This window comes from Naumovozyma dairenensis, chromosome 7 (assembly GCF_000227115.2).
Source record: "Naumovozyma dairenensis CBS 421 chromosome 7, complete genome".
NCBI classification, from domain to species: Eukaryota; Fungi; Ascomycota; class Saccharomycetes; order Saccharomycetales; family Saccharomycetaceae; genus Naumovozyma; species Naumovozyma dairenensis.
The window spans coordinates 331,019-347,520 of NC_016485.2; the positions used below are offsets into that span (position 1 = coordinate 331,019).

The 16,502-nt window shown below is 34.1% G+C and overlaps 9 protein-coding genes and 1 non-coding gene across 10 annotated transcripts; 3 read left to right on the forward strand and 7 right to left on the reverse strand.

Moving 5' to 3' along the window:
• Window positions 1-837: 837 nt before the first annotated feature.
• On the forward strand, window positions 838-3,861 carry VNX1 (calcium/hydrogen antiporter; the record flags this gene model as incomplete). The annotated part of the gene is made up of 1 exon (XM_003671121.2): window positions 838-3,861. The coding sequence occupies one exon, from the start codon at window positions 838-840 to the stop codon at window positions 3,859-3,861; it is 3,024 nt and encodes a 1,007-aa protein (XP_003671169.2).
• A 444-nt stretch (window positions 3,862-4,305) lies between these two features.
• Window positions 4,306-5,163, forward strand: NDAI0G01510 (alpha/beta hydrolase; the record flags this gene model as incomplete). Its single annotated transcript, XM_003671122.2, has 1 exon — window positions 4,306-5,163. One exon carries the CDS (start codon window positions 4,306-4,308, stop codon window positions 5,161-5,163), a length of 858 nt encoding a protein of 285 aa, XP_003671170.2.
• Window positions 5,164-5,346: 183 nt separating this feature from the next.
• On the reverse strand, window positions 5,347-6,939 carry HXT14 (Hxt14p; the record flags this gene model as incomplete). Its single annotated transcript, XM_003671123.2, has 1 exon — window positions 5,347-6,939. One exon carries the CDS (start codon window positions 6,937-6,939, stop codon window positions 5,347-5,349), a length of 1,593 nt encoding a protein of 530 aa, XP_003671171.2.
• A 524-nt stretch (window positions 6,940-7,463) lies between these two features.
• PHA2 (prephenate dehydratase PHA2) lies at window positions 7,464-8,504 on the reverse strand (the record flags this gene model as incomplete). The annotated part of the gene is made up of 1 exon (XM_003671124.2): window positions 7,464-8,504. One exon carries the CDS (start codon window positions 8,502-8,504, stop codon window positions 7,464-7,466), a length of 1,041 nt encoding a protein of 346 aa, XP_003671172.2.
• A 328-nt stretch (window positions 8,505-8,832) lies between these two features.
• Window positions 8,833-9,792, reverse strand: ATP11 (Atp11p; the record flags this gene model as incomplete). Its single annotated transcript, XM_003671125.2, has 1 exon — window positions 8,833-9,792. One exon carries the CDS (start codon window positions 9,790-9,792, stop codon window positions 8,833-8,835), a length of 960 nt encoding a protein of 319 aa, XP_003671173.2.
• A 460-nt stretch (window positions 9,793-10,252) lies between these two features.
• RER2 (ditrans,polycis-polyprenyl diphosphate synthase) lies at window positions 10,253-11,125 on the reverse strand (the record flags this gene model as incomplete). Its single annotated transcript, XM_003671126.2, has 1 exon — window positions 10,253-11,125. The coding sequence occupies one exon, from the start codon at window positions 11,123-11,125 to the stop codon at window positions 10,253-10,255; it is 873 nt and encodes a 290-aa protein (XP_003671174.2).
• Window positions 11,126-11,588: 463 nt separating this feature from the next.
• Window positions 11,589-11,661, reverse strand: NDAI0Ltrna6T. The gene has a single exon. It is a non-coding gene; the product is annotated as a tRNA-Thr (tRNA).
• A 2,168-nt stretch (window positions 11,662-13,829) lies between these two features.
• Window positions 13,830-14,693, forward strand: IPP1 (inorganic diphosphatase IPP1; the record flags this gene model as incomplete). Its single annotated transcript, XM_003671127.2, has 1 exon — window positions 13,830-14,693. One exon carries the CDS (start codon window positions 13,830-13,832, stop codon window positions 14,691-14,693), a length of 864 nt encoding a protein of 287 aa, XP_003671175.2.
• A 212-nt stretch (window positions 14,694-14,905) lies between these two features.
• On the reverse strand, window positions 14,906-15,589 carry TRP1 (phosphoribosylanthranilate isomerase TRP1; the record flags this gene model as incomplete). The annotated part of the gene is made up of 1 exon (XM_003671128.2): window positions 14,906-15,589. One exon carries the CDS (start codon window positions 15,587-15,589, stop codon window positions 14,906-14,908), a length of 684 nt encoding a protein of 227 aa, XP_003671176.2.
• A 473-nt stretch (window positions 15,590-16,062) lies between these two features.
• On the reverse strand, window positions 16,063-16,473 carry HHT1 (histone H3; the record flags this gene model as incomplete). Its single annotated transcript, XM_003671129.2, has 1 exon — window positions 16,063-16,473. The coding sequence occupies one exon, from the start codon at window positions 16,471-16,473 to the stop codon at window positions 16,063-16,065; it is 411 nt and encodes a 136-aa protein (XP_003671177.2).
• Window positions 16,474-16,502: the final 29 nt, after the last annotated feature.

Consider the following 16,502-nt stretch of genomic DNA (forward strand, 5'->3'; position numbering starts at 1 on the left):
TTGTAACTTGTTGCAATAACCTGCTTGCCTGCTACTTTATAACGACGGATGTTTACTAATAGTTTTTTCTGCTCTCTCCTCTTGGCAGATTTTTTGTTTCAGTATTGTTGTTTCCTCGATACCTTTTTGTTATAAGCAAGAATCTAAAAATATAGAGAAAAATCAACCCACAATAATCTACGCGGTTCACAAACAAAAACTGACAAATTTTTTATATTTTTTTGGAAACACGGTCACGTGTAGACGGCGTGATCGGAAGAAGTGGTACCTTAATCACGTGATTGGAGGTAACAACTTTTTGTACCCTCGGTTACCCCCACTCTACCTCTTAAGGGTTGGTCTTTAAAACCCTCTACTTACCGGATTAGGGTGTGTCTGCCCAAAGAGGACAAATGTAAACAGAGAAATATCAGCTATAAAATCTACAAATGTCCCTCCGTCTCTTACGTATAGGTAAATACCTAAGGAAGTAAAGAAGGGGGCCAGGTTAAAGTGACAAATTCCTGCTGTCATCTCTGATCTGACCTTTTAATTGTTATCTAACGTTACGTAGACCTAATAGTAAATTTCTATATATAGTCATAGGTGACTATCGTTAGTTCTTGTTATTACATTTTTATGAAGTAAAATCATAGTTTCCCGAAGAAATTAAAAGGAAGGAACAACTCCTGCTCATTATGAACCCCAGTGCGGACAAATAATCTCTCATTTATTGTCTGAATAACACGAAACATCATAAGGTCAAGTTAGCCGTTTTTCTGGTACTTTTCAAATAGCTGCTAGAGTGGAGGAATAAAAAAAAGTTTTCCTGGCATACCTATAAAACCTACACAAACGATGTCAAGAGAACCTGATCATGTCCGCAGAGTGTTCAGCGTAGACGATGATCCTCATGAAGTTGAAAATGATGTCCGATATTTAGAAGGTCTTCATGATGGTCTTAAATATGCCCTACAAAATAAATCAATTACACCACAATCTCCAGCAGTTGAAATAACTTCACAATCAAAGAATAGTTCTGCTCCTGATTTACTGTCTCCTGCCATTTCAAATCATTCACAACATTTGAAATTGAAAAAAAAATTAATCATCAAATATAACTACAACCACCTCACCGCCCATTCACCAACAACAATAACAACAAGGCCTTCTAATTTCTTGAAAAAAAAGAATTCTTCAAGATTATCTACTTTGAATTCTCCCAAGATAAGATCAAACAATACAGTGGGAGCTGATTATTTCACCAATAAACATAATCATATCCATGATCACACCGATTTCTCGGAAGAATCGCGAGATAGATTCATAATACATAATCCCCCACATAATAACACTGGTCATGATTTACTAATAGAAGAACTAGACCCTGCTGACGCCTACAATCCAGATAATGATAACAATAACGACGACATGGATGAAGATATTGAAGATCGAATCTCTATGGCATCATCATTGGAATCATTCACACTGAGAGAAAGACAAGACGCTATAAATAAGACACATCCATTCGGTATAAGAATATGGAAACCTGCCTTATACAAGAAAAAAAGATCGGTACAAAAAGCTGCAGATGAAGATATCCATGAAACTCAATTAAAAATGATCACTTGGCCTGTTCACATCTCAAATATAATATGGTCATTTACAGTGGGGCTCTTTCTCGCGTCTTTATTTTCCTTAGGTGGTATAATAGTCGCCATCTTGGGGCTGTTTACTAAATCCGCTAGAGAGTATTCTATTGTATGTTTCAGATTGGCTAGATACCTGTTTTTGCCATTTGGTAAAGTTGTTTATTTAATAGCTGATGAACATTATTTAGAGGAGGATAATCAAGAAGGTATTAGTGTTAACCAATTTTATAAATGGGTGACTTCTTATAGTAATAGATTATTTTTCCATGAATCACAAGCAAATAACAATTCATTAAATGATAACACTCATCCATCGTATGGGTCAATACATAATTTCATGACACATCAAAGTAAAAGGTTGCCTACACTGCCTGCTAGGGCTGGTGATAGACAATCTTCTTCTTCTTCAACTCCAATGATACCACATGCAAACAGCCAGGTTACAACAAATCTACCAGCGCCATTACCAAATAATCCAGAAAGTCAAAATCAAATAAATTCTACGTCATCTCAAAGAAGATTCTTCGGTAGAGGTAAATGGACCTGCGGTAGGTTGATTTTTTACTTTTGTTTCCATCTATTCTTACAACCATTTGTCCTAATATTCGCATTATTATCTTGGTTATTTGTCTTCACAATACCCATGAGTAATATCCTTTGGAATTTAATGTATCATTGTAGGAAACATCCATTAGCATTAGGTTTTAAAAATATCAAAAATTCAAACGCCAACAGCAACCCGATTATTAAAATATACAATAATGGCAGCAGTGATGATTCATTGGCAAATAATAAAAGTATATTACTTTGTACATTTCGTTGTGCAGGCTGGCATTATTATAAATTTACTGTAGATGGTACAAACATCATCGTCGTTAATTTAATTGCGATAGTTTTTTTTACAATCTTTGATTTCTACTTATTAAAAAATTCATGGCACTTTAGATTCTGGTTTACTGATGAATCTACCATTTTCATGTTATGTTTAACTTCAATCATCCCATTAGCATTTTATATAGGACAAGCTGTGGCATCCATTTCTGCTCAAACTTCAATGGGTGTTGGTGCTGTAATTAATGCATTTTTCTCTACAATAGTTGAAATCTTCCTTTATTGTGTCGCTTTACAACAAAGAAAGGGTCCATTAGTGGAAGGTTCCATGATAGGTTCTATCCTCGGTGCTGTCCTATTATTACCAGGTTTATCAATGTGTGGTGGTGCATGGAATAGGAAAACTCAAAGGTATAATCCTGCAAGTGCAGGTGTCTCCTCAGCATTATTGATATTCTCAATGCTAGTAATGTTTGTACCAACAATATTGTATGACGTTTATGGCGGTTATATTGTTAAATGTGAAGATGGATTCGAACAACCCATATCATTGAAAACTGTTATGATGCCCTTAGCTACCTCATCAAATTGTTCGTTCTATCATCCACCATTAGAATTTGATAGAATGTATACAAATGTCATCCAACCGATGTCTGTCTCCTGTGCAATCGTATTATTCTTAGCATACACTATTGGATTATGGTTTACTTTGAGAACGCATGCAGCTATGATTTGGCATCTACCAATTTCGGACCCACAAAAGGAAACGCCCATTAACGTGGGTATTAATTCGGAACAAAATTCCATCTTATTACAACATCCTAATGAAATAGCAGCCCATACAGAACCCAACTCAGGCGGGCATGACGCACCGAATTGGTCAAGAACCAAATCTACTTGGATCTTATTAGTAGCAACATTATTATATGCAGTTATTGCAGAGATATTAGTGGCTTGTGTTGATTCTGTATTGGAAGATTTCCCATCTTTAAACCCTAAATTTTTAGGTTTGACCATATTTGCTTTAGTTCCTAACACAACCGAGTTTTTAAATGCTATATCATTCGCCATACACGGGAACGTCGCATTATCAATGGAAATAGGTAGCGCATATGCATTACAGGTTTGTTTGTTACAAATCCCTGCATTAGTCATATATTCTATTTGGTATACGTGGAGTTGGGATCGTTCTATGATTAACATCAGAGAGCAAATGTTTTCAATGATATTCCCAAGGTGGGATTTGATTGCTTCTATGGGGAGTGTTTTTTTATTCACGTACTTGTATGCGGAAGGGAAATCGAATTATTTTAAAGGGTCGATGTTGATTCTTTTATATGTTATCGTGATTTTAGGCTTCTTCTTCCAAGATGTTTTAACTAACTGGAAATGGGAATGAACTAAAAGGAAAAAAGGCCTTTTTTCCCTCAAAAGGTCTCATTTGCATTTTGTTTATATATATGTATATAGTGTCGAAAACTATTTACCTCAATTGATACCTTATATTTTAGAAACTTGTCAACTAATATTCCCTAGTTGATAAGAGTAAGTTTGAACATGTAGAGATTTGTTCTTTATGATGAATATCATCAATTATACTCGAAGTCGTCAGCTATACTTTGTAATACCAGCATCTAAAAGAATAAAAGAACTTTTCCGTAGGCGTAAAATTTATATGCTATGCGTTTAAGAGAGGTTATATATATAACAGGTTGAACATATCTTCACAAATTATAATTTCAAGCGACCGTTGTTAAAGGAGTAAAGAAGTCAGTGCATTCCTAGTAATCAGAAAGTAGGTCATTCAAACAATTATTTATCCAGGAACCACTAATAGCTTCAAATGTTGTGGCTAAGGTACATGAAGATGCTGGTAGGTGGAACCTTGGCATTAACCTCGATATCATTGAGTATTCTTTATTTCTGTCAAAACAGATTAATATACCCATCATGGGCTCAAGGAGCAAGGAAATTTGTTGATACACCTGACAGTCGTGGATTACCTTATAAAAGAGTAGTTTTAACAACAAAGGATGGAGTCAACATAGAAGCGTACGATTTACAAAATGAAAAATCCACCTCTACAGTTTTAATTCTTTGCCCCAATGCTGGTAATATCGGTTACTTTATTCCGATACTAGATATTTTCTATAGACAATTCGGTTTAAGTGTTTTCATTTACTCATATAGAGGTTATGGGCATTCTCAAGGTTCACCAAATGAAAATGGTATGAAACTAGATGCAGAGAGAGTTGTTTCATATCTTGCTACAGATCCACATCATAAAGAAAGAAGACTGATCCTTTATGGCCGTTCACTTGGTGGCGCTAATGCACTTTACATTGCATCAAAATTTCCACAATTATGCGACGGTGTAATATTAGAAAACACATTTTTGAGTATTCGTAAAGTGATACCATATATCTTCCCATGGTTATCTAGATTTTCATTTATGTGCCATGAAATTTGGAATTCTGAAGGATTAATGACTCAATGTAGTGAAACTACAAGTTTCCTATTTTTGAATGGATCAAGAGATGAGATTGTTCCACCGGCTCATATGAAGAAACTATATGAATTATGTCCTGCAAGAAAAAAGAAGTTTTTCGAATTTCCATTAGGCCATCATAATGATACAATAATACAGGATGGATACTGGAATATTATCAAAGATTTTCTGAAGTCCAATAATTTTATTTAAAAGTAAGCAAGTTAGTAATAAAGATACATATTTGCTAAATAACCAATATGTCATACGGTTAACTGAATGCTATTAAAATTTGTAAAAAAATGATATCCAAGTTTCTATATATCATTCAAAATCTTGACATTTGCAGGGTGGCTTTGTTTTCTTTGGTCTGATACACGTGGGTTTATCTATCTTTTAAAAAGAAAATCGTTGTCTTCTTCCTTTAATAAACATATCATCAATTTCAGATGTTGTTTTGTCTTTGGTTTCTGGGACATTTGTCACCGAAAAGATAGTAGAGAAGAATAGACAAGCAGCAAACACATATCCGTACCTAAATCCAATCTGTGATATAATTAAGGGAGATGTAAAAGAAATGGCGAAATTAGCTAGCCAATTGGCATCAGAACAGGTAGCCATCGAGATTGCTTTTGTTCTTAATGGGAAAAGTTCAGCTACAAGAACCACCGTAACTGGACCTAACGTTGTTGCAAAAAATGCAATGTATATACATGCCACAACAATCATACCGATATTCGTTCCAGGGAGATTTAAGGCAAAACTTCCAATAGTTGAATAGACAATCATACAACAGAACATTCCAAATGAACCATAAACTAGACATAATTTTCTTCCTACCCTTTCTACTAAATATATACCTCCGAATGTGCCCACAAAATTTACAATGGACATTACGATTGCTGCAACATATGGATCGTTCAAACCAGCATTTTTAAATAATGTTACTCCATAATAGAAAAAATAATTAATACCAGATAATTGTTGTGAAGCCATCAATATTGTTCCAATAAATACTCTATAACCCAATCTAGGTTCTCCTCGAACAAATTCGAACCATTTTCTAGGTTGCTTTTTAAGTATTATCTCCTCTTTCATTTTCTGATTCATATCTTCAATGAATTCGTCAGTCAGTTTAGAATCTTTAGAAACACCGTTCATCATAGCAAACGACTCTTTTGCCGAATCGATACGGCCTTTCTTAAGTGCTAAATATGGTGCAGGTTCGGGACTACACCAAATACCGCCCATCATTATACATGCCCAAGCAAATCCTAACCCAAGAGGTGTCTTCCATGCTTCATTTTGATTAGGACCTGGGAACGATTGATGGCAAGCATAATTGACAATATTCCCCATTAAGATACCAAAAGTAAGCATTATTTGATAAAAAACAATTATTCCTCCACGAATCCTTACTGGTGCAACTTCAGCAAGGAACATTGGAGCTACAACATTACTAGAACCAATTGCAAACCCACAAACTATTCTTCCAATGAAAAATTGAATCCATGTTCTGTCGTTGATAATTTGTATCAATAGGCCAATTACATAAATTATTACTGTCACGTAGAGCCCGGTTTTCCTACCAAACCAATCCGCTAATTTAGCTAATGTTACACTACCAACGGCACAACCAATATTAAAGATTGAGATAATTAACCCAAGTAGTAAATCTGGGAAATATTGTACACCTCTTTGACTATCGTAACTTGTTCCGAACCTATTTTGGAAGCTTTCCATACTTGTCATACCACCTATGGTTCCAATATCCCAACCTAAAGTAAATCCAGCAAACGCAATAGCTATGCAAATTAGAATTGGTATAAGTAAATGCGATTTTTCAGGTTTATTAACATACCTTCCGTCTTGCTCATTGGATTTCTTGTTGGAGGTGACAATAAGAGGATCATCAGGAACTGTTATGGTGATGCGGTCCGTGGGTGTAATAACATGTTGGATCTCCTCTCGATCTACTGAAATTGACATTTGTGGTCGGTAATTTTTTTTTCTTTTCTAATGTGAAAATTAATAATGGTTTGGACAAGACGGTTCAATGGGTTAAATGTAATAGATGCAATTGAACTTAAATCTTATCTTTTGTTGGTTTCTACTCTAGAGAAGAAGGGTATGTATTTCAGTTCTTTACCCATGATAAATCTGGACTTTATGTCGCAATAACGATACGAAATCTTGATTCCGAAAGTGTGTCACGAAAAGTTACGCCTTCGAGTTTAAGGCGCGGCGTTACCATATGGAAATGGTTAGTTGAATTCAATTGTCTTGGTCAATGATTAAACAATCCTTCAGTAAGTTAAACTATCTTAAAGATATATATTATTCTTCATCTGGAATATCTTTTGAAAGACATTACTGAAGTTTAGATGATACTACTTGTCCTCATACCATGGGGTTGTTAAAATGAAATTAAATTGTTTTGATTACGCAATGAATCTATATATGAAATATTAGAGATAATGAACTTTGTATGCTTATATCATTATATAGATCATTTATTGTTTATCTACATGAGCGTAGTAACGTTCATTTCTAGGAAATGAACCCCAAAGACACCATTCCAGGCAATGCTTATCAAATTCTTCGTGGAATTTCTCCCAATCTATATGTTCACTGAAATTATAATATTCAATAAAGAAAATATAATGCCAGTTCCTCCCATCCAAACCCCTATTACATGGTCTTGAGCTGATAGAGCACATATTCAAAGAATGACTCTTCAAAATCATCAAGATATCTACCAAAGAACCTGGATCATCTTTCCTTGCAGTAAATGTTGTGAAATTAATATTTAGATTTGCATTGTCGCTTTCCATACCCTTTTTATGCAATCTAGTCCCTTTATTCGAATCCCTTCTTTGAAGTACTAAAAATCTTGTTGTATTACCCTTCTTATCATTTATTTCATTGTCAATAATAACTCCATTGAACAAATTTGCTGCTGTCTGACTGGCAATAGCTAAGTTTAAGACTTTTGAATCTTGAGTACCGTTATTTTGAGTTTCTAAAGCTATACGCACAGCTTCAGATGTAGATGTAGTATCTATGCATTCGAATTTCATGTGACGATATTTTGCTTTCAAATCAGTTAGATATAGAGAAACTTGGCCCCACACTTGCGGATGAGAATATATTTTAACATGATTATAATTAGATAAATTATCCCCCTTAGGAAATGTAACAGGACTAATTAAACAATGTGATATGGAAACGTATTGTTCTCCAACGACTTCCAATGGAGTGATGATACGATTGTGAATTTTATTTTTCGATTGGATCATTTGATCACGCAATAAAGCGTAGGAAAAAAACCACTTGTCCATTAGTAGAATTACTCTAAGGGGACAACTGCTATAATTTACAGATGTGTCCTTCTCTAGATCATCAAAACATTGGGGAATTGACCGTGTTGGGACGAAATATATTGAAGAATCACATAAGTGACCAAAATGTTGTAATGCAGCCTGATGAGAATATGTTCCCTTAGGTCCCAAAAAGAGAACTTTCAGTTTGGTTTTAGTAACTCCATCATTCATGATTGTAATTTTTTAAAGAATCACTGTGAATTTCTACTGCTCGAAGATTCCTACTTTTTTCTCCTAGTCTTTGGCGATACCTCTCGATATGACTCAAATTTTTCATTAGTGAAATTTCCAGTTATGTTGACCGCACAACGACTATAGAAACATGCAATGACATAAAACCGTACATTGAGATACTTCGTTAAATATATAAGGTTCAATGGTAACTATAAGGGCTAGCCTAATTAATTCAGAGATATGATCTAATATGTATATAATTGTTATTTACAGGTTCAAAAGGAAATAGAAAATCAAGCAAGAGTAGCAGTCACTGTTCAACAGGTCAATTTTCCATTGATTGGGCGCATTCAATTAACGTATCTACATTGAAAGCAGTTGATCCCTTTGTAAAGTCCCTCAATATTTTTAATCTTTCCTTCGCCATTGGAGTCTCTTCACCCATTGCTCCATAGAACCTTTGAATATTTAATAATAATAATTGGGCGTCTTGAACAGACACATTCATATCAGTTTGGACGTGGCCATTCATCAGGACAATTTTTTTTTCTGATTCCAAATCCAAATGAAATTGGAATGTGGTATGAGGTCTAGCAAACTCAGTGTGTAGTTTATATTCTGCTAAAGATGTTATAATACAATGGATGGTATTGGAACCTAAAAACTGCCATTGTATGTAATGTAACTCCATACCCTCTGGTTCCTTACCTTCACCTACAACTCTTGGTAAAGGTAACACAAATACTGGATTTGCCTTGGCATTCCCTAACATTTTATTGAAAATATCTACAGGTACTACAGCACATAATGAATCTTTCGTTGCTGCCCATTTAGCTCTCCAAAGAAATTCAATTTCTTGTTTAGAGAGTTCTGTAATCTTCTCCAATTGTAAGTATGACCCTAATGTTTTAAATGGTACTTTCAGTTTCTTATCTTCAGCAGGCAATGGACCCTTTGATTTGGTGAATCCAGTGGCATTGTTATTGGACATTTTCTGTTGATATTCTTCAAGATCTTTTAAAATATCTATCTTATTGAATTGTTTCTTCTTCTCTTCGATAATATTCTTCCAGTGGTTCTGTAACTTTTCGATAGTTTGGAATCCTTCCTCTTGTGCCTTTTTAAGTAGCTTTTCTTTATAATTTTGTTGGATAATATCAGCTCCGGCAGTAGTTGTACTTGCTTGATTAACTTTTACTGTTTTAGAGTTTAACCTGTAAAATACAGAAAAGGATTTCGCTTTGGTGATTGGAATGATTGGACTGCTATACCTTATTAAATGCATCGAAAGTATAGATGATCTTATCTATCTATTGTTCTTTTTTTGTTCAGTCCTTTCCATTTAAGTTATGTAACTTAATTATTACTGTGTATTCCGTAAAGAGAACCTAATTAACGCACGCAAATTGAATGAATGGGACTTAAAGAAAAGAGAGTACGACTGAACAAAGATACATATATTGTCTTGTAACGAGGTAGTCTGTCCAATTGTAAGGGGGGACAAAATATCCTTCATTTGAAATTGAACAGTAAAGTGGCCGCGAATAATGAGATATATTGGGTATATCGTTGCAAAAGTCTACGTCATATTTTTTCAATTATATTGAACAATCTTTGATGCAATTCATTATTATTACATGTTTCAAATATTATATTATATACAGAATGCGCACATGAAGTCATAAAATGCTGTCTAAAAAGACTATTGGTTACATATTCATTACGTAATAAAAATACAATCTATTCTATATGTCTTTTTTGGATCCATTAGCGTAATCTTCATCTAAGTCTATATCTTCTTCTTCAAACTTTTTAGTTCTATTTGAAAAAGATTTCTGGAACGCAAATTTCAAAAGTATCCATGCCATCCTTAAAGGACCAAAATCTGGCCATAAACAATCTATCAGTTCTATCACCACACCTTTATTACTTATCTGCCAAAGCATGAAATCACTTAATCTTGCTACACCACTTGTTCTAATCAGTAAGTCTAATGGCGGTTCACCGCCCGTATAAAGATTTAAATCAAGGGAGGATTCATTGATTTTGAATTCTGGTTCTCCATTATCACAGTATTTCGCCATGCATTCTTTCATTGAATGATAAATTTCTTCTCTACCGGTATATGGAAAACAAATATTTAATATGGCTCTATTATTATTTTTAGTAATTTCCATTGCATTCTGTATATCCTTTATAAGATCAGCATCTAATAAACTAGTATCACCAATAATTTTCACTTTTATACCATATTTTTCAGCCATTTCACCTTTATCTACAATTTGTTTAATTCTTAATCTTGCCAAATTCATCAAAGCATCCACTTCGTAAGGAGATCTCTTAAAATTTTCAATGGAAAATGCATAAACAGTAGCACATGTAACACCTGATTCATAACAAAGTTCTAGAATTTTACTCATTGTGAAAAATCCAGTTTCATGACCTTCTTTCACTTCTATCCCATTTTTCCTGGCATATCGTCTATTACCATCCATAATAAACCCCACGTGCTTGGGAACGTTATTAGAAACTCTTAATGATCGTGAAAATATATTTTTTACCCATTTTAATGTTATGTTGTAACCTGGAATATTACTACTACTTTCTATACCCTCCATAATTATAATGAAAGTAAGAAGTTGGTTTTTATTAGTGCAGTAATTTGTATTTCTCTTTTAAAGAATAAAATTAAACTCGAATAAATGTGGAGCAAATGATTAATGTAAAGCAGGCGGATAAGATTGGAGGATTTTACCAATTGAATTGAGTCCGCTCATCGATTGTATTCAGCATACGTTGCTCTTTTTCCATTGTAGTTTTTTTTTCGTCTTCGCACTTTCATATTATTTACGGAAACGTGAAAATTTCAGATACATATTTTGGAAAAAGTTTCAATGAAGAGACTTTAACCGCCATTAAAGGAAACGGAAAGAAGCAAAGCAATCTTTTAAAAAGTTATCAACGTAGGCCTATACCTCTGAGAACCCTTTTTTAATGTAATGAGTGTGTTGTTAAGAACAAAAAAAATAAGCATATTACACGGTTGTTGTTCAAACCGAGGGTTGGGATACCAAAAATAAATGCTTCCAATCGGATTTGAACCGATGATCTCCACATTACTAGTGTGGCGCCTTACCAACTTGGCCATAGAAGCTGTTTTTTACATTCGATGCAAGATATCCGATTGGGATAACGAAGTATGAGCGTCACGTCCAAGTGTCACAAAGAAGTATGTTTATTAAATTATAATTGAATATCTCTTGTTGAATTAAGTCGAATGCCATGCAAGTGTTATCTTATTATTATTAAGATTGTTTTTGATTGCAGCCACTTCTACGGTTTCGGCCGGCCATGAGCACAAGAGTTATGTATTGGGTCGGTTAAGTTGTATGGTTCGGCTGGGTGTTGTATTTAGAGTGCCCTGCGGAGCACCTAGTCGAAAGGACTTTGGGAGCGGTGTTCATGGTTACGAATTTTGTTTTATGCATGCATGACTTCAACGAGATATTATATGAACTTCTAGAATTTATTTGACTTACTAAGTTATTACTTTATTAACATTATTCTAATCCGCAATTATGTTAAACAACTAATTGTGTGCCTGTGGAAAGAAGATCCTACTAACTTTATTTTATTATATTTTTTATTCTATTTTATTTATTTTTTTACCAATCCAGTGAATTAGCTTGGAGCAAAGAAGTTTAAAGTATATTGAGGTCCGACATGAAGCAAACCTAAAACGACATGTATTATCCAAATTACTTATCATAGATATGTTAGAGAAAAGTAGTGGCTAGTAAGAAAGGTTCTTGACAAGAGAAAATGTATTTTTGGAAAGATTATAAAAGGACTGAAAGTTGAACTAGAATTGGAAGTATTTCGGTAAGTTAGTTATACCTCTTTATTAGTTATTGTTTATACTATATAAAGAGAGCAACCAGAATCATCTATTTGTTAGAATCCTAAATTCTACTCTCTGCCTTTAAGAAGTTTAGATTTTGATCTATTATCCAACCCATATTTTACATCGATTCGAAATTGGACAACTTTTAAAAGGGAAAGTTTGAAAATTATGGGAGAAACCAAAAGAAACAGTAAATCCTCTTGTTCCAATAATCAGGATAATTATTATTAGTATTTTAGTATGCTTCTTGTTTATTTTTATTTTTATAATTCTAGCTACATATCTTAAATATACAAATATTTATTATATAAATGTTCTTACATTCTCAATCTTCGAGGATGGCGAGTATGTTCCCATTTTATATTCCCTGAATTTCTTCACTCGGTCAATTTCTCCTTTCTATCTTTTCTGTTGCATCTATTTCCTGTTTCATATCTTTAGCTACGATTAGGTCGCTTCATATTCACCTTAACAGTTTAGTTGTTTCCAATTTTCATTTTATGTTGCATACCTTCATATTCGCCTAACCAACCTGAATCGTATGTATTTGATGTGGTTCGTTTTAATTATTCATTTAGAATTAAATAACCTTTCTTTCAGTTACTTCACCGTTTCAAAATTCTATAAAGTATATTTTATTCTAATAAAAAAAAGAAGCAGAGGTTAACTGAAGCTTCTAAAATGGCCCTCTTCAAAGATGCCCCCTGGGAGATTATTCATTAGTTTCACCTTACAAGTAGGGCAGCCATTGTATCTATTATAGACGTACGTGTTAGGTATAACTACATATATATATATATATAGAATACACCTTCATTTTTTTGGAAGTATCCTATTAAAGGTAACCAGTCTACCGTTGGAAATATAATAATAACTTCTCACACATGGGGTGTAAAAACATTGTGACGCTTTATTTTCTCGAATGTCAGACTGACCGAGGATACTGTCATTTGTGACACTTACCGTTATTATGTGTTTGTTACCATCCCTCGATTTGATTCAGGTGTCCCGTCACGTGATGAGAAAAACTGTGGCTTTCCTCACACACAAGTACGTACGTGCCACTACTTCCCGACAGTTTTTGCCCCGTTGCGGTCAGTCACACTCACACTCACCGGCTGGCTTGTTGGCTGGATCACCGGACCGCGCTGTAAATTCGTGCTAAATGCCAGACTCTGCCTACAAGGATTCCTTCCTTGCAGAACGCCTCTGTCCACCGCCCTGGTTGTTGTTGGAACAGTTGCAACAGAACAAAACAGAACAGAACAGAACAGATAGGCTCGAGTCGGGAAATGGAAAATATATATAAAAGATCTCTCCTTCTTATTTCAAGGTTTTTTGGTTCAGGAACCGTTTCAAGTCTTCTTTCCTGACTTTTCAATACAGAAATCCAAGCAATTGATCTTTAAAACGAAACAATGGTTTACACTACTAGACAAATTGGTGCTAAGAACACCTTAGACTACAAAGTTTTCATCGAAGACGATGGTAAAGTTGTCTCTCCATTCCATGATATTCCACTATACGCCGACAAAGAAAACAACATTTTCAACATGGTCGTTGAAATCCCACGTTGGACTAATGCTAAATTAGAGATCACAAAGGAAGAACCATTGAACCCAATCATTCAAGATACTAAGAAGGGTAAATTAAGATTCGTTAGAAATTGTTTCCCTCATCATGGTTACATTCATAACTACGGTGCCTTCCCACAAACTTGGGAAGATCCAAATGAAACCCATGCTGAAACTAAAGCTGTCGGTGACAACGATCCAATTGATGTCTTGGAAATCGGTGAAACTATCGCTTACACTGGTCAAGTCAAACAAGTTAAAGTCCTTGGTGTCATGGCTTTGTTAGATGAAGGTGAAACTGATTGGAAAGTTATCGCTATTGATATCAACGATCCATTAGCTCCAAAATTGAATGATATTGAAGATGTGGAAAAATATTTCCCTGGTTTATTGAGAGCTACCAATGAATGGTTCAGAATTTACAAAATTCCAGATGGTAAACCAGAAAATCAATTTGCTTTCTCTGGTGAAGCTAAAAATAAGAAATACGCTTTAGATATCATTAGAGAAACTAACGAATCTTGGAAACAATTGATCGCTGGTAAGTCTTCTGATAGTAAGGGTATCTCTTTGGAAAACTCCACTTTGAGTGATTCTCCAACTTACTCAGCTACTGTTGCTGCTTCTATCCCACCTGCTTCTCCAAAGGAAGATGCTCCAATTGATAAGTCCATTGACAAATGGTTCTTCATCTCTGGTTCCGCTTAAATATAATACAATATAATATAATATAATATAATAAAATGATATCTATAGATTATAAATAGATTATAGCTAAGATTATAAACGAATCATGACTTCTCAAGTTACATACAAATTCGCTTCATTCATTTCTGATATACAGTAATTGATTACTATCTTATGCAATTAATAAACATCATCTATAGTCTATAAATTATATACATTACAAGGGCGTCTGATCATTGTTTCCCATTTGCAATAAATGACTTAATCTTTTCCATATCTTTAACTTCATCAGTTTCGACACCTCCACTTACATCAGCTCCTATCACACCAGATAAACTAACCGCTTTTTGAACATTTTCTGGAACTAACCCACCGGTAAGAATATATTCAACTTTATTTCCTTTCCCTATTTCATTTTTTGCCCATTGAGAAATTGCATTCCAATCTAATATATCACCAGTCCCACCAGCTTCAGAATCAAATAATGGTAAGACTTTCCTTAATTTATTATCACTATTACATATCTGAATGACATCATCACAATCCCTTGGGAAAATCATACGTTTGATAATTGGTTTTTGTAAAAACTCATAATATTCTTCCCAATCTTCATCACCATGTAATTGAACAATATCAATACCATAATCTTCCACAATCCTGGAAACATCTTCTTTACTTTGATTACGGAAAACACCAACCAAATATTGTAATTGTTTTTCATCTTGATCATGAATGAATGAAGATATGCTTCGAGCAATATCTGGCATGATGGTTCTCTTACGGTTCGGAACACAAATTATTCCCAATAGATTTGTACCAGAATTTATTGCACATTTCGCTGCTTCCTCAGTTTGAATACCACAAATTTTGATTATTGGTTTGATCCCATCTTTTCGTAGATTTGTGAAAGCATCCATTTATTACCTAGTGTATATGCAGTTTTTGCTCTTAGTCTCGTTGTGTATGAGTAGTCTTCTTTCTCTTTGATTTTACTTTTATGTGAAAAATCTCATGTTATTTTTTCCATGAGCAGCCTCTCAAAATAGTTAGAAATAAAGGATTAGCCCATAAAAATTATAGAATATGAAATCGATAAAAACAAAAATAAAAAAAAACATGTATTAAAACAGAGTATATAAAAAGAATAGATAATTATTGATATATAATAGGATACAGTAATATTATACAATGATCCGATTATATGTTTTTATATAAAAGAGTGTCCACACTCTCTATCGAACCAATATTTCCCCAAAAATCTTCATTGAGAGGGGGGAAACCACATGCAAAATATTCATAATATTGTCAAAAAAAGAAAAGAGAGCCTGTGGTGCAGTGACTCTTTTTTTTTAATTCTTAAAAACGAAAGAAAACACTTCGTGTGATTTTTTTATGATCTTTCACCTCTTAATCTTCTAGCTAATTTAATATCCTTCTTTTGAATAGTAACACGCTTAGCATGAATAGCAGCCAAATTAGTATCTTCAAACAAGGAGACTAGATAAGCTTCAACGGATTCTTGTAAAGCACCGATAGCAGAAGATTGGAATCTTAAATCAGTCTTGAAATCTTGAGCAATTTCTCTAACTAATCTTTGGAATGGTAATTTTCTGATCAATAACTCAGTAGATTTTTGTAATCTTCTAATTTCTCTTAAGGCAACAGTACCTGGCTTATATCTGTGAGGCTTCTTAACACCACCGGTAGATGGAGCTGATTTTCTAGCTGCCTTAGAGGCTAGTTGTTTTCTTGGTGCCTTACCACCAGTAGACTTTCTTGCGGTTTGTTTTGTTCTGGCCATATTGTTCGGTTCTGTTTTTTGTTGTTCTC